Source organism: Spermophilus citellus (assembly GCF_964194105.1).
Source record: "Spermophilus citellus genome assembly, chromosome: 14".
NCBI classification, from domain to species: domain Eukaryota; kingdom Metazoa; phylum Chordata; class Mammalia; order Rodentia; family Sciuridae; genus Spermophilus; species Spermophilus citellus.
The window spans coordinates 25,982,022-26,005,092 of record NC_138194.1 but is presented as its reverse complement, the minus strand read 5'-3'; the positions used below and the strand labels follow the sequence as shown (position 1 = coordinate 26,005,092).

Here is a 23,071-nt window from a genome sequence, read left to right as displayed (position 1 = left end):
AGCCCCAAAGAAGGTCCCAGATCTGTGGCCTGGGGTAACAAGAAAGAGATTTGATGCCCCTGATGTAAAAAAAAGGATGGGCAAGTACAAGTAATTCAGAAACCTCTTTGTACACTTCAGTATAGGTTTATAAGTATATAAAGATGTTAAATGGGAGTTTTCCACATTCAACTAAATAGTTCATGTTATTCTAAGGTCAGGTTTTCTTCTTCACTAAAAATCTACTTATTTCCATTTCTAATTCTTGTGCACATCCTTCCTCCAAATTTTGCTTTTTGACATTCGGTATTTTATAAAATTCTTTCCCTCTTGCAATTTTTTTCATGTGTTCACTTCTTTCCCCTGGAGAACTGAAACATGAAGCCTTTTTAAAAATTTTCTTTGTGACTTTATTATGAATTAAATGCTGAGCAAGAATACTTTTTTCTCCTTTCTATTTAAATATTATATACAATATGTCCATATTTGTAGGTTAAATGAGATTTTTCTTAAAGTAAGTGTTTCAGATCAGGAAAAATTAGAATAACAAAGGTCAACTTCAGTCTTCTTATCCCTGCTGAGAACTGGATTGTGAAAGCCAGAAAGAGCTCATTATAGGAATCTCAGCCTATATATTCTATTGTTCTCATCCTTAAACTATGAAATCTGGAGAAGGACAAGATTTTAAAAAAATAAAATTTCCAATCAAGAAAAGGAATAACTCAAAGTTTACAAAGTTAATTGCAGTCCTTTCAAAACTATTGGGTGGGGGGTGGGAAGCAATATAGATAATTAAACATTCTTTTGAAGAGGAAAAAAATAAACTCTCTAAGAAGTGGTATATTCAAGATTGCAATACGTGTTGTTTAGGTCATTTTCTTGAATCATACCATGAACTTGTGACTCTTCTATCATTCTGGAAGAATTAGAAAGTATGATAATTGACCCCTAACTCTGGGTCTTGAGACAGGTACTAAAGTAGAAATCTCTACCTTGAATGACCTACCACCTGAACAAGGTACCTTTGAAGACAAGGGTTCATATGAAAATAAAGTCTTTCCATTGACAATTTATTCATGGAAATAATCCAAATTAAGAATACTTTGAATTTTCTACTTCTATGTACAGGAACAAAGACCTGTTTTTGAGTTAGGGTGGATAAGGAGAGAGAACCCTCTCATGAACGTTTAAATTCCCCATCCCTAAAAATAAAAATACATATGCTTTAGTTGTCTGATATATGATTAGAAACTAAACTTAGTAATTATTGTTCCCCAGTTATGAAGGACAGAATGAAGGTGAAATAGATAGCTCATAAATAATGGCCTTGATCTATTTTACTCTTACTCAGCCCACAAGCTAAATTTGAAAACTTAGTTTTATGAATGAATTATCAGTTTTTAAATGTTTATAGAGGGTGAATGTGCTACACCAACAGGAGAACAATAGCTTAACAAAATACAATTATGAGACCAGCATTCCAAGCACATTCATGGGGAGGTCCATGAATATGTATGCATTCCTTCCAAGGACTTTAATGAGGAGATGGTTGCATGGGGTGGAGACAAGACTCAGACTCTTGAATAGAGGAATTGCAAAATAGAATCTAGTTAAAAGTTATTAGAAAAAAGGTTGCATTTGAGTATGTGTCTGAAACTTTTATGTATAACTTCTAGCATCCTTTGCAGTGTGTGTTTTGGTTTTAGTAAGAAACTCATGGAACTCAACCTCCCCTTTTTGGGCAGGGTATTTTTTTTTTTCAGGTGGCTGGGGAGAGTTAATAGCACCCATGTGGCAGGATGATAGACTTGTGTTATGTGGATGCTCTCCCATGGGAATAGTTTCCTCAGAAATATTTGATGGGTTTCATCTTTTTAACCCTCACATGCTACTGATCTCTCTTAATCTAGTTATTTGTGTAGCACTCGGAAGGGCCTTGCATGAGTTGAGCCACTTTATATGAAACATGGATGTTCCCTGGAGGAGGGGGATTTCACAAGGCAGTGCTCACCATCCTGAGTAAACCAAGCCGTTTTAATCTTAGGCAGTGTCATATTTGTCGTAAACTCGTGCAGTTTTAAAAGAAGGAAAATTGACAGGGGGAAAAAATCACCTCTGTTTTATTGTTGTTTTCTCTTATTGTGTAGTTTTAAAATATTCATAACAATGAACCATTTTATTTAGACGAAAGCAACTGCTGTTCAACCAAAGTGGTGAACACTTTTTGTTTGCTAATTTAAAAAGCAGTTCAACGATTGGTATGGTGTTTATTATGAAGCAATGACAAAAGAGTTCTGGTGGTTTTAATAGTTTTAGCTTACGAGAGGTGTCGTTAATTTCGTCTGTAGTGTTGCAGGTGAAAAAATGCACAATGGATAAATAGTCTGTATTGGTTTAACTGAACATAATATATAGTGTGTTCTGGAGTTGTTTGTCTCAATAGACTATAGTAATCAAAAGTAATGAACCTATTATGTGCAGGACCTTGGAGAGCGTCGAATGGCAGTAAAAGTGTGGCACATAAAAGGTTTATTAAAGGAAATTAAAGTCCATCATTGCCACACCTGCTCCCCTATTATAAGTCTATGGCAGGTCAGTGCCTTCAATCACAACCTAGCCTCAGAGAGCAGAGACGCAGCTCCCATTACCATGGCAGTCACACTGCCTCTCTGCTCATGTCAGGATTTAAGGATGGGAGCCACGGAGTGCGCCTTCTGCCTGCCTCTTATTTTCAATAGACACAACAACTTATTTATATTTAAGAATTCTTTCTGACAGCGTGCAGAAGTGAATTAAACTAAGAGAATGATGAGCAGATTCTAGTGAAATGGATAGATGTCTTCAAGTCAGAGTCCATGAAACTAAAGTGCCTTGAAAGTCTTTGCATCCCTTTGATAATTTATTTGATTGCATTTAAAGTATTTAGTAATGATGGGAATTTGATACTGCCACAGACCTTCACCTTCTGTTTACATTCAGATGATTATAGCCAGTATGGTTTTTTTGGAATTTGGGGTGTAAATATAGGTTTTGTTGATAGAATTTTCTCATGGTATATTCTAGGGGCATTACATGAGTTTGGCTTCAAGTTGCTTATTTAGACAGTTATTTTTCCTTAGAAAGAAGTATGTATAGGGAAGGGTCTATAAATGTAAAAGAATCAGATTTTAATAAATCCATCTGAAATATTTTGATTTAGCATTTGAGGTTTTATCCCTTTCATAACCACAGTAATCAGTCTTTTTTTTTAATCACTATAATGCCAGATACATTTGAAACACAAACACTTGTGGGCAAGGATATCAGCCTTCTTGTTGCTGTTCCCTCTGGTTTCCAGCATCTGTAGATGTGTCTCTTAAACTAGTAGTATTTGAGGGCAGTCACAATCAGTTCCCCAGAGAGTCAGAATGGGATTCAAGGGCAAGGAAGGGCACTCTGTTTTTCACAGTGACCTTCAGAACTTCTAACTGCATGTTTTCGTATTTTCGTCAATGTCAAAGGCATGACCTCAGAACTTTGTGTTCTTGTTACAGATGGATGCAGAGGCTGAAGATAAAACGCTGCGGACTCGCTCTAAAGGAACAGAGGGTGAGTTAGCAAACAGGTTTCCTGACACCGTGCCCACTATACCATGAAAGATGGGAGTGCCAGTGTCCTCTGTCCCTAGCGTGTAATCAGAATGATTACACCTTCCTCGGGGCTTTTTTTTTATTCAAATCAAGCCAGAATACTGGCTCTTGGCATTGAGAAGCTAAATATTATGAACTAAGAGTTAAAGGACTCTGGAAGGTCCAAATGATATATGATGCTCATTTTTACAAAATACAATCATGAGTATATTTGAACCTCATGCAAAACATCCTAAGGTTCAGCAAGGGAGGAATGTTTCATGGAGACCTTCAGATTTTAAAAGTGACCTTAAATGACCAAGGGAAAAACTGAATTGTTAGTTTATTGCTAAAGCGGATTTTGATTTTCATGTTATCTGGTTTAGTAGCTCCCAATCTATACTTTGTTCAAGTAAAATGATGATGTTTGTTTTTTGACTATTCCTGCTGGGAATTTCCGGCAGCTCTGCAAAGTAATGTTTGGAAGGTTTAACTTGCCGGTTATCCCTCTCTTTTTGTAACCAACAGATGGTAATGTAATATTGAAATATAAACAGGCCCTTGATGATCTAAACATCTGGAAAACAGGATTGACTGGCAATAACACCCCTCAAGGAAAATAACTTTTATTATAATTAGCTATATTTTTGTGACCCTTAATTCAAAGTGGGAAACTGTAGGTTCACCATGGCTCTGACAACACTCTGGGTAGCTGTTTTCCCCACCCCACCCTCCTCAGGGTCTACCTTGCTTAAGAAGAGCTGAGCCCAGCTGTCACCCTCCACTTATCTGGAAAGATTTTGACATTTACAGTTGAAAATGGCTAATCAAGTTGAACACTTTTGTTAGCTATATGTTTATATATGTCAAGGTACTTAATTGCTGTTTAAGCAAAGTCCAAAATCACAAATATTTTTAACAAATTCAAGGATGCTTTCATTTCTTTAGTTAAAATGTGACCAGTGCTTATCATTAGCGTTGCTACCCAAACTTCAGAATATTTCTGCACGTCATATAGAACTTTTCTCTACCCAAACATACTGTCTTGTTTTTCAATTTTAGTGTAAATTAGTTTTAAAGTAACCATATTTTTTACACTCATTTGAAATTTAGTAATTCTAGACTCTAAATTTTCATGAGGGTAAATGTCTCACTATTATACAAATTTCAGAGTTTCTTTCATTAGTTAAGCTCATACCTTTTTTTTTTTTTTTTTTTTTTGGTGCTGGGGATTGAACCCAGGCCTTTGTGCATTCGAGGTGAGCACTCTACCAACTGAGCTATATCCCCAGCCCTGTATTTGGAGTCTTCAAATCTCTTATTTTGACGTCTCAAAGCACACTACTCTCTCATACTTTCTAAATGAGGGTCTTTAAATTTGCAATTCTTTTTTGGACTTCTAATTCTTTTGGCACATGCACACGTGTCTTAAATAGAGCCAAAATGTTCTTCTAGAAGTGAAATGACTGTTTCTTGTGAAGCGTGAGTAATCTTGAAAACCACCTGTTGCCTCCCTCCATATGCTGCTTATCCTGGGTGTAGGCAGGTATTTATAAATATGAACTCCTATAGTTCCTAGCGTCTCAGTCAGAAAAACTGAAGCCCTTTTTCTCGAAGTTTCTTATTTTTAAAAGGTTATTGGTATTAATATTTTTGAAGCTTAAGAGCATTCCTTTCTTCCTTATGTAGAAAGTTTATGAAATAAAATCTTGGGACATATTCATTAGTAAAGCCTTGCCAGTTTTATTTGAATACTTGTTTAATGTCATTAAATATGTTATCTTGGGACTGGGTGTAGCTCAGTGGTAGAGTGTTAGCTTAGCATGCATAGTCCCTGGGTTCAATCCCCAGTATAATCCAAACACACACACACACACACACACACACACACACACACACACTCACACACACACACATCCCCACACAAAGAGAGAGAATAATATTGAAATTCTTTTGAATAATTTTCTATTAAAATAAATTTTATTTTAAAAAATAATTCAGATCTTCTATGTTCCTGTAATTTTTCAATGAACCTCTAAAGACAGATACTTAAAAAGTCCAAACTGTGACTACAAGGCCCCAGGGCCACCCAAGATACTAAACACAATGAGCCATCCTGGGACATACTCACTTGTCCTCTTATCTCCAGAGGACCAGAAGAGAGAAGAATTAAGCCATACAGTGAGAAGCCACGTGGGGTCTATACTAACAATTCATCATTATTATCTTTAGGTGGATAAATACTTTCAATCACTTTTGAAAATTATCAGCTGATTCTTTCTCTTTTTTTTTTCCAATAGTACCAATGGATTCCCTAATCCAGGAGCTCAGGTAAGATCTGCCCTACATTATTTTTTCTCATATTGACTGGCTTTAATTATTAGAATGATTTATACTTTTCAAGCCTCACAATCCTTGTTTTAGAATAAGAAACAAGCCAAAGGGCTTACTAGTCTCTGTCTAAACACCAAAGAAGCAAAGAAAGGGAACATCTATACGGATAATGGATCCAAAACAATTTGATCTAATATTCTGATAACAAAACATGGAATCATTTTGGTATAATGTGAGTAATTTCCCACTTTTCTTTATGGAATGTGGGCTGCCACACAGTTTTTATACACCTACATGGTTAGATTTTATACCAAGGGTCAGTGAACTGAACTGCCATCTGTGACCTGATTAATGGATCACCAAGATCCTAAGTTATACACTTTTTATTTTAAATAATTAGATAATTCCATCAGGTAGCCACAATTTGTTTTTTTAACCTACACATTACAAGGTAATATGACAAATAGGCTTTTTGAGTGGGTCCATATGTTTCTACCTTAGATATCATAACTAACCCCTCAGACCTAATACTCTGAAAATTCCACCTGGTTTTGCAGAATAAATTTCAATTAGATTTTCTTTTACAGAGTCTTTGTTGAGATATAGTAAAAAAGAAAAAAAAATGATGAAAAATATACTTAAGAGGAAAAAAATAAAGGAAATATGCTGATGATACATTTTTTTGTCAGGAACAAGATGATCCTCTTGCCCATTTTCAAGGTTTGCTATTGCAATTTCAGAAAGTCCTAAATTCACTGTTTAGTCTGCCTTTTTAAAAACAGCAATGGTCTACATTTGTCCTTAGGGAAGTGTTTGAAAAATAGAGGATGTGTTACAGTATCTGATGCTCTTGAAATTTAGAAGGTATGCATTAACAATTTACATAGTTCTTTTTCCAAGCAACGGTCCTTTGTGGTTCCCTGGAACACAGGTTGTCTTAGTTACTTCCCTATTGCATATGACTCATTCTGTCTCAGCCTTGGTCAACCTGTTTAGAGGAACACATACCTATTACAATTCATCCTGATGCTCTTTTCTGTAGAAGTTTGCTTGTAGGGAATTTATGGCCATGCCTGTGTTGTTAATCTTATCATTAATTTTTTGTTGTTGTTTTATGAACTACTTCAATAAGAGCAGGGCATGTAGTACATTCACACAATTGGGCAGGATTAAACTATTGAAGTATTTAGCTCATTTAAATTCTTGCTTTTAAAATTTACTCTCATCTAAATTTCTATATTTTTGGAGACTTTGTGTCTTCTGTAAAAGGATTGAGAGAAATTTAAAATAATCAAGTGCTCAAAGTGTAAAAGATGTTTGCAGCACTGTGAGAGGGTTTCCTGATAGTCTACCACAGAAACAGTGTCCATGACCATGACCAGCACCCCAGTGAATATAACTGTCAGGCCTTTTAGGGAATCAAAGCATTCAGAAGGCAAAAAGAAATCTTTTTAGTGATATATCTTGAAAATAACTTGAAGAAACAAGAATTTTTTGACTGGGGATGTGGCTCTAGTGGTAGCGCGCTCGACTGGCATGCGTGCAGCCCGGGTTCGATCCTCAACACCACATACAAACAAAGATGTTGTGTCTTCCAAATATATATATATATATATATATATATATATATATATATATATATATATATATATTAAAAACTTCAAAAAAAAAAGAAAAGAAACAAGAATTTTTAGGGAATTAATGTGTGCACTGACCTAAGGAAAAACACATAATTCAGAGAAAATGGAAGGAATAAACAGAGAAACAAATTTATGGGGAAAAATGTTTAATATGACCCTTGTACAGAAATGGAAATTACTCTTTAAGCATGTTATCAGCATTAATGATTATAATAAACTAACATTTATTGAGGTCTTAGATGTGTTACACTCAAATTTTGTCATCCAATTATCTCATTTAATCATCAACAATAATCTTATAAGGTAGAAACTATGACTATTCAAGTTTTCAGAAAAATGAAGTGAAAATAAGCATTATATGTAAATAGCCCAAGGCTACAAATAGTAAGCAATCCAAACTTCAGACTCACAGAACAGCTTCTCTATCACTAGGCTATGCGATCCCTCATCCATAATTAGTACTATTCAGAACATGAAATCAAAAAGAAGTAATTCATTGCTTATGTTTTTTTTTTTTTGAAATTCCACATTCTAACCTTCAGAGTTATCTTTCAACAACCTAGTTTTCTAAAATTTGGACAAAGAATTTATTTTATTTAGAAATGATAATGTTTCCTGTTCTCTTAGTTCTTCAGAAATCATTTATCTGTCAAAAATTCCATTTGACCTAATTTATTATTAGACTAATTCAGAAAGATGATGGTAATTTCTGGGAAGATTCATGCATGAAACAAATTCCCTTATTTTTCTTTAATAAGAATGAGTTAATAAAAATTACTGATAATTTTAGAATTTACAATAATTTATGTTAAACAGAATAATCGTGTTTAGGCTGAAGAGGTACCAAGCCATCTCCTAAGTGGCTTAAGTTGACCTAGGCAAAATCCCTTATTATTATTCTATATACATCTTGGGGAGGGAGAGTACTGGTTTATTTTCAAAAACTTATATTTTTAGTTTCTTTTTTAATTTTTGTGCAACTTTTATACAACTTTATTCATTTCCTATGATGCTCTTCTAATTTATTGTACCGATTTATTGTGATTCAGAATTGCAATCATGTGCTTGAATTTCTGAGTACCCTTGGGGAATGTGGCATGTTTTCCCCAGTATGAAAGTTATGGCTATTTCGTAGAGAATACTGGCAACTTATTTAGTCCTTCTTTTTAGAATACATTGGACATGTTATTGCTTCCAGAGAGACTACTTACAAAAATACTAATACAAATGAAGCTAATTTAAATATACTGTATATTGTTCATGGCACTAATAAAAATTGATACTGACATTCTCATCTTCTTATTATACTCTATGTCAGCTACTATCATCACCATTAAAAAAGCAATTTATAACCACAGGCCCACCTTTAATCATATTCCTTATTAGCATTTCCAGTCTTTCCTCTAACACAATTCAGGTTACAGGTAGTGTCGAGAAAGCTCTCTTGCGTCTTTCTAAATCATGCCCATTGCATTATCTCTGCTCTTTTCTTTTATTACTATTATCCTTAATCTGAACCTCATGCTATTGCATCTACTAATATTGGTAATTGTCTCATGCATTGGCAAAGTGTTTTACATCAGTCCAGCCCCCTTCCTCTAATTAGGAAAATATATTCTCCATTCTGAAATGGCTTTTCTATGTGACTCCTTAGAGAGACAAATGAATTCAAGGCTCTTAAGTATTTTAGAGTCAAATTCCACTGTCTTTTTGTGGTTTATTACTGCTTACCACTTTGTTGGCTTAAGTTTTGTAATAAAGTCTCTAATTTTGATGTATTTTTATTATTTTATATTATTTTATTTCATTTTTCACTTCATTTAAAACTCTCACTTGGGAGGTTGAGGCAGAAGGTTTGGAGGATTACAAGTTCAAGACCAGCCTGGACAACTTAGTGAGACCCTTTTTCAAAATAAAAAATTTAAAAAGTGCTAGGGATGTAGCTTGGTGGTAGAACACCCCTGGGTTCAATCCTCAGTACTACAAAATAACAGCAACAACAACAACAACAACAAAACATCAGTTAGCATTTTCTTATAACTTTTTAGTGTTAAAATATTTTATGAGCTCTTCTTTCAATAGGTAATAGATTTAATAACATTTTATCAGTATGTGAAAGTTTTGTGATTTGTAGCTTTAGATGGATTTTTCTTTTTTCCTTCTATCACATTTCATTTACTATCTTTTTATCAGTTAAATATTTCATTTTTATGTTTAATAGTTTTTTCCAATTTCTTTTTTTAAATAATATTTACTGTAGTATTCATGATTTTATTGGAACCTCCATGTTACGTAAAGACTTCCAGAGATAACATCTAAAGAAAAAACGAACAGGAGTTTATTCCTGATAATATGCATTCTATAAATTCATCATTCGGGTTAATTAATAGTTTTAATGACAAGTTTGGCTGAAAGAACAGAGAAGTCTTCCTCTTTACTTTCATTACTATCATTTCCAAATGCAGGAGTGTATATTTTGGATATTTAATGCAGATTACTATATTCATGTTGCCAGTATATCTTTCTAAATATTATGGACAAACCTATAAATTACAATCTAAGAAATTGACATTTAGAGAAAACCCATTTTTCCCATAAGCCACTCTCAGGGAAAGTAAAACTGACAATCACAGAAGATGATGATATGGATTTAATTTAGAAGATCAATGACTGTCCAAGGCAGGGGGAGGCACCTATGGCCAGTCGGCCCCTCTCTTCACCTCCCTCATCTCCACCCCTCAGTAACAGTGGGACTCAGAATTGACAGGCAACTTGGACTCCTGACACTGGCACTCAAGGGAGATTATTTTGTTTTTACCATGTTATACTGACGAGTACAAAAGTGTCTTAAAATATATCAGGGAAGCTTTTGAATAATGAAACAAAAGGAGTTTGTTGTTGAATGAAAAAACTTGACCAATTGTAATGCTATCACGTATTTGTCTATTTGCTAAGCTTCTTGGCAGCATTTAGCTTGCTACGGAGTAGACCCCCAATAGGTGGGTGTTGAATGAGTTGTTGAAGCAGTATGTACAGTATCAAAGTGAAGACATAAAAAAAAGACTAAAAGGTATTTTTCAAGGCAAATGATATTATCTATTTTTAAGTAATGAGCTGAGTTTAGGGAAGTGAAGTGCTTAATACATGCTCTTTTAACTAAGAAGCAACTGAGCCAGCATATCATTTTTACCCTCTATATTTTGGATGAGATCTTAATTTAAACTTTATCAATAAGTTAATAAATCAAGTTGAAACACATCCTGACCTACAAACAAACCCTGCTACATTTTTTTTAATCCTTACATAGCCAGTCACAGAGAACCTACTCTTTTTTCCTTCTAAATTGTTTTTCATGCATGTAATTTTAAATCTGTGTGAAAATATCTAGAAATGACACAAATATCTATTTCTCCCCCCCCAAAATGTCACCTCTCAGGTGATAGGCTAGCAAGGGTCTTTTACTTCAGATTTTGCAGTGTAGGAGGGGTGAGTAACTTAACTTCCATGTGAGGCCCTTAAAAATCATTTTTAAATGAGCTAACAATGGAATCCATTCCTTCTAGCACACTCAACTCAGAAGACTAAATGATTTTTGTTTTCTTCCATTTGTACACAATATGTATTGAGTTGGCCCTCAGTATCCGTAAGTTCTGCATTTTCAATTCAATCAACCATGGGATGGGAAATATTTAAAATTTTTAATATTTTTAATTTTTTAAATTACATCTGTACTGAACACATAAGACTTTATTTTATTGACATTGCTCTCTAATCAATATAATAGAACAACTACTTATATAGCATTTACATTGTAGTAAATATTAGAAATAATCTAGAGATGATTTAAATGTAGGGGTGGATGTGCATAGGTTATATGAAAATAAAACAGGATTTTATATGAGGAATTTGAGCCTCTGCAGATTTCATTATCTGAGAGGGTCCTGGAACCAATCCCTTGAGGACACTAAGGGGTGACTACATATGTGTGTGTGTGTGTGTGTGTGTGTGTGTGTGTGCGCGCGCATGGGTGGGTGTGTATATGTGTGTGTGTGTAAATTGGAAGTATAAGGGAGGTGATATTTTGAGAGGAAAAAAATAGACATTAGTGTTATTTCTATATATTTTCACGCAGATTTAAAATGACATGTATGAAAAACAATTTAGAAGGAAACGACAGTGACCTGTATATGTAAATATATATGCATATATGTTTATATATGTACTATATATAATATAGACTGTATGTATTATATATCACATATATATGGCCTATATATTATATGCTATATACATTTGGTATATAATATATCTAAGTGTATATAGACTATATATTTATATGTATTATATATATTTTTTACATACACAGGACATTCCCCAGTTTAACTGTGTATATTCTATTTTAAATTATAACATGTCTGTTTCCAAAAAATATTATGAGGCTAAAAAAATTAGTCCATAGACTCAAGAGACTCAGAAACAAAATAAGAACAAGAAAACATGCTGTATTTTCTTTACCTTTTTTTCCTCCAGGTTCAAATATTATCACAAGGATATTGGTGGCTTCAACCAACCATTGGTTTATAGAAGTCAAAAGCCCAAGGCACTGACATTTCTAGAAATCTGAGCTGAGGCAAAATATCAACATTGCAGACTGCATGTGAGGACTTACTTGCCCTATTGCTTTGAGATTTTTAGAACTCACTTACAGAGATACTGTGTACATCCATTTATCATTTTTTTTCTTGTAAAATAAATCTTTTTACCAGAAAGAATTTACTGATCTTGACTGAGGAGTGACTATATCTTTCAATATTTGTCCACTCAGTACTTCTTCTGTGCCATTGTAGTATAGGTATTGCAGTGGGTACATATGAATAGCATTGATAATAAATTCAGCAAATTGCATAATAACATGACGGGAAGTGACTCAAACAAAGTGCTATACAGGCATGGAGAGAAAGATCACTTCCCACTTGGGACTCAAAGGTGACCCTTGAGCTGTCTGTCTCAGAGCAACAGCAGCAACCCTGGGTACTAATTAGAAATGTAGGCTTTCAGGCTCCTCCATAGACTTGCCTTTTAACAAGATCTGTAAGAAACTAAGGTGCCTATTAAAGTTTGAGAACACAAGACTCCATGACTTACCCAGAAAATCTCTTCTCTCTATTGCTGTTGTTCAGTGGCAGAGGTTGGCAGAAAAGTCGAGTCTGGTTTCTTTGGAATTATCTTGATTTATGAATTCTTGGGGAATGTTGTTGGTTGTTTGCATTTCTGTTTGATGAAGGGGAGCAGAATAAGTTATGTTGACAGTCATAGTAAAATTCACATGCTTTTTGGTCATTTGTGAGACTTTATTTTTACCTCTTGGAAGTGTTTGAAATTAACCAGATCTTCCTTAAATATTTGTCACATATCATTAGAAAGAAAATTTAGGTAAGGACACGTTTCAAACTCCATTTTATATGCCTCCATAGAGGGCTCTATAGCCATCTAGATTGTGTTCTCAATATTTAATCATTATTATGCATCAGACAAAACCTATAACCTGTCAATTTCTGTGTCACACAACTCCCTTGCAACTCTGGTATGTTGATGACAGATGATGCAGAGGCTCCTTTGAACTTGGTCAGGCATTTTAGAGTTAGTTTGTTCCTTTTGGTCCATCTCCAACACAACACAAAATTATTTAACACCATTTCTCCTTTACCCTCACTCCTCATTGAAGGAATACATTAACTTTAGTCATCAGAAAGAGCTCTTTTTATCTTTGTGTTATATTTTAAGTAAGACCTATCTAAGGTCCTATTTCAGTTTTATTATATGCTTACAAACATGTTTCTAACACCTTGTAATTATTTTCCTATTCTAAGTGTGAACAGAAATAAATATGTGCTACCATGTTGACAAAAATGACTTCTCCCTACAATAAAAACTTTGTATTCGGGTGACTTCTTCTAATTCTAATGTGAATTCTCACGTAGAATTTGACTGAGTCATGTAATGGAAAGAACACTGGGTTAATAGCTGCATTGGGTTCTGAGAGAACTTACTAGTTGTGTGACCTTGGAGATGAGTAAAAAGGTCAGCACTTGCTGCTCTCTTGACTAAGGAAATGCTTTTCTATAAAGCACTTTTACTCCTAATCTGTGGGTTCACCCTCCCCCGTCCATCTCAAAGCATACTGAAATTGAACCTGTTGCTTTATTCAGCAGTGTCTTCTGAGTTCCTTCCTGCCTTTAAACTTGGGAATTTTCCTTGCTTAATTTTTCTCCTTGTTAATTTTTTCTTCCCTATAAAAGGAAATAATATTTTTTAAGCACCCACAGTCCACCCACCCCAAAATTTTTGTTCTTCTAATCTTGTCACCATACTGTTTTCTAAGGAAATTCTATACCTAAGGGTGCTTCTCATTTTTCATGTTATAAAACACTCTTTCCATCTCAACTCTGCAACAGACTGTGCCTAACAAAATTCCCTCCTTTGTCTTTTCCCATGTGGCATTTGTGCTTACCATTTAAATTTCAGGATTCACATCATCTCCTCCTTGAAGTATTCTGTGACCTCCCAGGCTGACAGACATTTTTTTTTCCATTGTGTTCCCAAAGCACCTCTCTACTTGCCTGTTTTAAAGCACTTATTACTTTGAATCACAGCTCTTTGGTTATTCATTCATCCATCTGTCCACCCCATTCCGAATGAAGCAGGTCCTCTGTCATTGCATTTATAGTTTGGTTGGGGAGATGATAACAAAAGGAACACATCATATTAAAAAAAAAGAAACTTTAATTGAACATATGTAATTCAGCCTTCTTTATATGCCACCAACTTCTTAAGGGCAAGGAATCTATTTCATTCCTTTTAATCCTAGTACATTCACTTGAGAAATGTTTATTGTACATTATCTACCTGCTTGTTTGGGGAATAGATTATGTTAGTGATTCATTGTAAAGACATTTCAGTTGAACCTATTGATTCTCTACAACTGTCTTAATCTTCAATTTCTTTCTTTACAAATTCTTAGGTTCCTTTCTTGGTTCTTTTCTGCCACTTAATTTTTAAGAAAATTTTATTATATCATGATAAGAACACTAACATCAGATCTACCATCTTAGTAACCTAGTTCTGCCACTTTATAACCAGGACTATTCAGACAGAAAAGCTCCCATGGTCCCTCAACTACAAATCAACCTGTTTTCTGTTGAATTGTTTCTAATTTGCTTTTCTACTATTCCTAAATGTTTTCCTCCATCAGTATATTTTATCAATATATCAAATGTAAAAGTGAGGAGCATGGGCTAGGGATGTGGCTCAAGTGGTAGCGTGCTTGCCTAGCATGCGTGAGGAACAGGGTTAGATTCTCAGCACCACATAAAAATAAAATAAAGATATTGTGTCCACCTAAATCTAAAAAATAAATATTAAAAAAAGTGAGGAACTATTCTAGTATAATCTCCCTTGGTCTCATTTGGTCATTTTCAGTCAGGAAGAGAAACCAAAACTGAAACAGAAGTGCATGCTGCCTGTCCATTTGTGAGTTGCTTCTCTGAAGGGATCAACTGAGTTAGTCTGTGGGCAGGAGTAGCCTTGCACCATAAGGCCACAACGCCAAGGTATTTCCAGGACTTATAAAAACTTAGAAGAAATCAAGAATGAGGCATGTAGCTCAGTGGTAGAGAGCACTTGGCTAGCATATGCATGAGACCCTGGGCTCCATCCCCAGAATGCAAAAATAAAAGTAGAAGACAAAATCAAAGGCTGGAGCAGCTAGCTTCAGAAAATTGTAGATAACAAATAACACCATTTGAACTGAATTTCCTTTAGGATCTTCATGGTGGTTCTCATCACAGGGACACACTATACCATCTGTGGAAAGACTCGCAGATAGAATAGGGAAGCTATCTCTAGAGACTTACAGGAAAATCAAGGGCAGGAGTAGGGGTGTAACCTGTAGGGAAACAAGGTGCCTGTGGGAATATGATCTCCACCTTCCCCCCACTGTAGAAATCATAGAGTACACTCTGTTCTTCCAGGTTAATCCTGTGAGAATTGAGTAAATGTAGACTCCTGGATTCCTTAAAGTGCTCGTGGTAATTGCTACACAGCCCCCAAGGATCCTGAGTCCTTGTTGCATGTGGAAGTGGCACAAAGCCTGCAGTCTATCCCAAAGGATTACTCAAGCTTGAAAGAAGGACTGGAAGACTCACCTTCTTATGGCCATGAGAAACTAGATATCCCAGTACTACAGCCTCCCTGATTTCCTCCTACCTCTCAGACTATATCTGCTTAGTCCTCCTTCCTGGTCCCTCCTCAGTTCCCTAGTCTCTAAACACTAGATTCCCAGAGGTATATCCTTGATCCACTTTGCTGGTGATTTCATTCACTCAGGGCTTTCAGCACATTTTCATGTAAATAAATTTACCTCTCCAACTCTCCTCTCCTCCCTGAACTTCAGACTGTGGAGTCATCTCCAAATGGGTCCCCAGGGAGTATCTCACACTTTATACAACAGAACTTGAGATAAAAATCTTCTACCATAAATCAGACATGCCTACAGCCTTTCCCTGTCACAGCAAATGGGGAAGTCCAAGAACCTTGAGGACATCCTTCCTGGCCTCATCTCTGTACACTGTATGCAGTCTGTCCACGTGGGACAATACCTCTAACTCCAAGTAAATCTTGAATCTGACTGTTTCTCACCACCACCACTGCCATTACCAGGCCCCCCAGTCACCACTGCTCATCTGAATTATTACTCTTGCCTCTTCAAGGGTTTCTCTGCTCCAGTTCTTTCTCACAGTTACTTCATCAAAGCATCCAGGAACCCTCCATTTGGTTTCCTTTTTTTTTTTTTTTTTTTTCAGAGGAAAAGATGAAGTCTTTACTCTGGTCTGTTCTCTCTCCTTTCCATTGCCTCTTGCCTTCGTGGGTTCCATAGTCCAACCTCCCAGACTTAACACTGCCTCTGGCCTTGGAATGCTCCTCCTGGTGCCTGGCTGCCATTACCTACACAGCTGAGTGTCTCCCCCTGTCACCTCTTCATATTTTTACTTAAATGCCTCCTTCTCAACACAGTCTTGCCTGACCTTTAAAATTGCAAGTTCTTAGTTTTCAGCTTTCCCTATCCCTTTCCCTTATTTTTGGTTTTGGGTTTTTGTTTTATTGTTGTTGTTTTTAGTGTGTGTGTGTGTTATTGTTTTGTGTGTGTGTGTGTGTGTGTGTGTGTGTGTCACCTTCTGACATGGAATTTGGTCATTTATTTACCTTGTTTCTAGTCTACCTGCATTCACCACAATGTATGTTTTGTTTTTTTTTTTTTTTTTTTTTAAAGAGAGAGTGAGAGAGGAGAGAGAGTGAGAGAGAGAATTTTTTAATATTTATTTTTTAGTTCTCGGCGGACACAACATCCTTGTTGGTATGTGGTGCTGAGGATCGAACCCGGGCCGCACGCATGCCAGGCGAGCGCGCCACTGCCTGAGCCACATCCCCAGCCCATAACAATGTATGTTTTGTGAGAACAGGAATTATTATCCCTGACATCATAGGTAATATCCACAACACCTAAAATAGTGTCTGGCATATATTCGGTGCTAGCAGAAAAATGTTTAATAAGTGAATATTTGAATAAATGTATTCTGTTTACTCTAGAATGAGACACAGAAATTCACAGGTTTTGAAAAGTAAGAACATAAAAAATAATAAAAATTTACTGTAGTAATTCCTGTAAAATAGATGTATGTTGGAAATACAATGGAAGGAGCAATTTATTCTGGCTGGGAGTTTGATGGGAGTTTGCAGGAGAAGCTCCTACTGTCACAGAGCAGGTACTCTGTAGAGATGTATTAAATTAGGCTGAACTACACATTCTTCAAGCAGCCTGGTTCTTGACTTGCTGGGGAGTTTCTTGTTAGCAGGAGGTGAAGGTGAGATCAAAAAAGTAAATATAGATAAGAACAAAGATGGTCCCTTGAGTCCACATGAAGAACACTTCTCTCCATTGCTTTGAAGTCACTTCTACTTACCCATCTTTAATAATATATCCCCACATTTTAAAAAGCAATGTAAAATCATACATCAGAGAAGGCATATATTCTAAGGGCCACATATCTTAACTTTTTATAATTTTGTGTTTTAATGACTTAGCTTTGATTTTATTTTGCCATATTTAAAACAGACAGATATAGGAAAATTTCTTGATAATACAGTAGGGCCAAGCCTACAAATAGGTTTTAGCCTCATGATGCTTATTTACCATGGGAACATCCTTATAAACAATGATTGACAGAAGAGCTCTCAGAAGTCTGTCCAACCAGTGTGTGGGTCACATAGGAAAGTGAGTATCTTGAGTTCTTATCTGACTTATAGTGCTTCTTTTGTGTTAGTAACTGTGCACACACTTTCACATATCCTGGGTCACTTGATCCTGAGCACCATGAAGTGGGTGCTACTGCCTACATTGCCTGTTTGAGTGAACTCTAGTTCATAACCATCTTACCCATAGGTTGCTTCATTTCCAGGGAAGGACTTGGCCCATCTTATGCTGCTATAACAGAATGCCACCAAGTGGTTAAATTATAACAATAGAAGTTTATTTGTCTTATGGTTCAGAAGGCTGGAGAGTCCAAGTCCAGGGGAATCACATCAGGTGAGGACTTTGAGCTGTCTTAATATCACAGAAGGCGTCACATGATGAGATGAAGAGGAAAAGAGGGTAAACTACACCTTTTTAAACTAACCTATTCCTGAGATTGTGGCCTCAATTGTTCATGAGGCAAGTTCCCCCATGACCTAATCACCTCTTCAAGGCCCCACCTTTATGATGGCAACTAAATTTCCACATGGGTTTGGAAGGAACATTCAAATTATAGCAGGGGATAACCATTTTATATTAATGTAAATGAGAATATAAACTGTTAAAAATATTATATGAAAAATGTTATGTGACGGAATATTAAATCAGGGTGTAAACACTGGTAAAATGTTCTGTCCTTCCCTCACTGGTGAATGGAAATGTCGGGGTACCCTGTGAAAACTTGCAAGGCCAGCAGGGTGACCAGCTTGCCAGGGTAGATAAATGACAGGCATAATAGGATCGTTGCATTTGGACAGATTTGGGGCACTTGCAGCTCCCTAGAAGAGGAAGCAGGTGGGTCAGGGAGGGGCCATCCCTTCCAGTTGTGTTGGTTGGGAAGAAAGGCACAGATATACCCAGAAGGGGTTAGGGTTACAAGAAATGACATATGGAACACTCAGGCTTCATTTTTAATTGAGTGACTCTAAATCATGGACAGCCTTTAAAAGCTGTTATTTCTGATTCAGTAGGATAGTTGGCTGCTAAAACATTTAACAGATTTGTGTTTATACATATGTATGCATACACACACATACACACACAATCACACACACACAAAGGATACATTATACATACATTTATATATGCATAATTATAATAATACATCAAAGTAGATGATCCCTATGAATTAAATACTCATTTGACTATTTCAACACATGGTCCTCCTTTTACGTATTATTCCAGTTTGCTTGTAAGGCCTATTGAATAATTTATGATGTGTTTTGGTGAAGGTGAGGATAAATGGGAGCTTTCCAAATATCGAAAAATTCCTTCTCATATTTAGCAGAGATCTTGTATATATCTATAGGTTTCTAACTTTTTAGTTCAAATGAAAAGAGGAATCCAGATTTATGGGCACTCAGGTAAACATCAAGAAATGAAATGGACATTTATGTTACTAGTTTCAAGCAGCCACATAATCTTGAGGAAAGTCTTTTATCTACTTTACTTTAAAGCCCTGAAATTACTAAATTACTCATATTACTGGAAAAAAGTTTTCCCTATAGGTATGCATGTGTATATATTTATTTTTTCTTGTTTTCCTTTCCCTCTCTGGGTCTTAATCTCATGTTCCTATGTCTCTGTCTTCTAGACTTTCTTTGGTTTGCTATGTGTCTTTATTTCTGCCACTTTTTGACTAACTCATTCTCTCTCTCTCTCTCTCTCTCTCTCTCTCTCTCTCTCTCACACACACACACACACACACACACACACCTTCATTTCCTTCCTTCTTTCCTTTTATTTCCTCCCTACCTTCATTCCTTTTATTCCTTCATCTCAGACTGTGTATACTTACCCTTCCTTCCTTTCATCTTTTTATTTTTTCTTTCATTCAAATTTTTGTTTCAAGTATTCATTCTAGAGAACAGAAGGATATCAGTGGTTTATTTTTTCAGTAATAATTAGACCTTATGTTTCTAGACCTTCATTTAAAGCCCTCCTAAATTGACTCCACTTTACTTATGTGGCCCTGGTTTGAGTGTTTATGAGGATGATTGACCCATGGAAATAAGGATGGATGTTCCAAACTCATCATCAGTTAACTCATTATCAGTGGATAAGTGAAATCATTCTCATTAGTAAGAGTGTGCCTGTCTCCTAAACGGAAAGAGAAACTTAATCTTTGATAGGTTTGGATGTGGTGCCTAATAGAGATGATTTTTTTTAAGTTGTTCACAGTAACCTTTCTTCCCCCTTAAGTTGTCTAGCTAATTCATTTGAACTCAAGTTTAGGTGCATGCATGAAATATTAATTACCTTTGGTTGTTTTGTTCAAGAGTAACTTGAGAGCAGACTTTTAAAAAGTGCATTATACAGTCATTGTCAGTTATTCCATTCTGGCATCCCCATTCAGAAATGAGAACTAAAATTTTTGAAATGGAGTTTTGCCAGTATGGGGATATTGGTTCTGTAAAATATAAAGTTCCTGCTTTAAATGAAACAATGAATAAATGTTATTCATTTTGAAGTTCAACACATATGAAGAAGTTAACTGTTTCTCCTTCCTTAGAAATGTGCATGCAAGTGTTCTGTTTCTCCATAAACTGCAGAAAGTTCTGGCACAGTGCCTAGAGGATACATAACAGATAGCCTGTGGCCTCCAGGAAGTTTCAGGCACTATTCTACAGCTGAGATACAAAGTCAGGGAGAAGATGCCCAGGATGTCAGTGCTCACAAAATTAACTCAGACATTCATCAAATAAAATAAGCTAGGATGTTGATTAAGTGGTGGGATGAATGAAGCTTTCTGCACCATTCAAGAGAATGATTTGAAAATATAAAATTTCCTCCACTTATGATGGAGTTACATTCCAATAAATCCATCATTAATTGAAAATATTATATGTGAAAATGCATTTAGTACTAAACCTCCTTGCTTAGCAACACTGTAGAGGGTAGCTTGTTCACCCTTGGGATCACATGGCTGAATGGGGGCTGCAGCTGATGTCCAGCGATCTTCCCTCATGGCAGTAGCCCAGAAAAGGTCCAAAAATCTAAGTTACAAGTGTGATTCTACTTGAGAGTTTATCACTTTTGCACCACTGTAAGTCAGTTATTAAGTTGAGCCATCACAACAAGATGGGTATGTTGAAAATACTTGTTTGGGTTTGTTTGTTTGTTTGTTTGTTTACTTATTTATTTATTATTGATTTTTTAAAAATGACAGTAGAATGCATTACAATTCTTATTACATATATATCTTTGTTTGTATATAAGTATGTTGACACCCAATTTGTGTCTTCATACATGTACTTTGGATCACATTCCACCATTTCCTTGCTAATCCCCTGCCCCCTTCCTTTCCCTCCCACCCCTCTTCCCTATCTAGAATTCATCTATTCCTCCCATGCTTCCCTTCCCTACCCCACTATGAGTCAGTTTCCTTATATCAGAGAAAACATTTGGCATTTGTTTTTTGGGATTGGCTAACTTCACTTAGCATTATCTTCTCCCAGTGCCATCCATTTACCTGCAAATGCCCTGATTTTATTCTCATTTATTGATGAGTAATATTTCATTGTGTACATATGCCACATTTTTTTAATCCCTTCATCCACTGAAGGGCATCTAGGTTGACTCCACAGTTTAGCTATTGTGAAATGTGGCTGTGTCCCTGTAGTATGCTGTTTTTAAGTCCTTTGGGTATAGTCCAAGGAGAGGGATAGCTGGATCAAATGGTGGTTCCATTCCCAGATTTCCAAGGAATCTCCATACTGCTTTCCATATTGGCTGCACCAATTTGCAGTCCCACCAGCAACGCATGAGTGTACCTTTTCCCCCACATCCTCGCCAACATTTATTGTTGTTTGTCTTCATAATAGCTGCCATTCTGACTGGAGTGAGATGATATCTTAAAGTATTTTTGGTTTTCATTTCTCTGATTGATAGAGATGATGAGCATTTTTTCATATATTTGTTGATTGATTGTATATCCTCTTCTGAGAAGTGTCTGTTCAGGTCCTTGGCCCATTTGTTGATTGGGTTATTTTTATTTTATATATTTATTTATTTGGTGCTTAGCTTTTTGAGTTCTTTATATACCTAGAGATTAGTGCTCTATCTGATATATGAGGGGTAAAAATTTGCTCCCAGGCTCTCTGTTCACCTCACAGATTGTTTCTTTTGCTGAGAAGAAAATTTTAGTTTGATTTCATCCCATCTATTGATTCTTGGTTTTAATTCTTGCACTATAGGAGTCTTATTAAGGAAGTTGGGGCCTAATCCCACATGATGAAGATTAGGGCCTACTTTTTCTTCTATTAGACACAGAGTCTCTGGTTTAATTACTGGGTCCTTGATCCATTTTGAGTTGAGTTTTGTGCATGGTGAGAGATAGGGGTTTAATTTCATTTTGTTGCATATGGATTTCCAGTTTTCCCAGCACCATTTGTTGAAGATGATATCTTTTCTCCAGTGTATGTTTTTGGCACCTTTGTCTAATATTAGATAATTGTAATTTTGTGGGTTAGTCTTTGTGTCCTCTATTCTGTACCACTGGTCTACCGGTCTGTTTCGGTGCCAATACCATGCTGTTTTTGTTACTGTTGCTCTATAGTATAGTTTAAGGTCTGGTATAGTGATGCCACCTGCTTCACTCTTCTTGCTAAGGATTGTTTTAGCTATTCTGGGTCTCTTATTTTTACAGATGAATTTCATGATTGCTTTTTCTATTTCTATGAGGAATGCCATTGGGATTTTGATCAGAATTGTATTAAGTCTTTATAGTGCTTTGGGTAGTATAGTCATTTTGATAATATTAATTCTGCATATCCAAGAGTAAGGTAGATTTTTTCATCTTCTAAGGTCTTCTTTGACTTCTCTCTTTAGGGTTCTGTAGTTTTCATTGTATAGATCTTTCACCTTTTTCATTAAATTGATTCCCAAGTATCTTACTTTTTTTTGAGGTTATTATGAATGGTGTAGTCATCCTCATTTCCTTCTCAGAGGATTTATCACTGATATACAGAAATGACTCTGATTTATGGGTATTGACTTTATATCCTGCTACTTTGATGAATTCATATACTAGTTCTAGAAGTTTTCTGGTGGAGTTTTTGGGGTTTTCTAGGAATAGAATCATATCATCAGCAAATAGTGCTAATTTAAGTTCTTCTTTTCCTATACATATCCCTTTAATTTCTTTCTTCTGTCTAATTGCT

The 23,071-nt window shown here is 35.8% G+C and overlaps 1 protein-coding gene across 1 annotated transcript in view; it reads left to right on the top strand.

Annotated features, from left to right (window-relative positions):
• ST18 (ST18 C2H2C-type zinc finger transcription factor) overlaps positions 1 to 23,071 on the top strand; it is a 105,816-nt gene that overhangs the window by 2,949 nt on the left and 79,796 nt on the right. The window contains exons 2-3 of the mRNA XM_081266230.1: positions 3,513 to 3,567; positions 5,888 to 5,918. Coding sequence (XP_081122356.1) covers positions 3,513 to 3,567; positions 5,888 to 5,918 — 86 coding nt within the window. The remainder of the gene's footprint in view (positions 1 to 3,512; positions 3,568 to 5,887; positions 5,919 to 23,071) is intronic.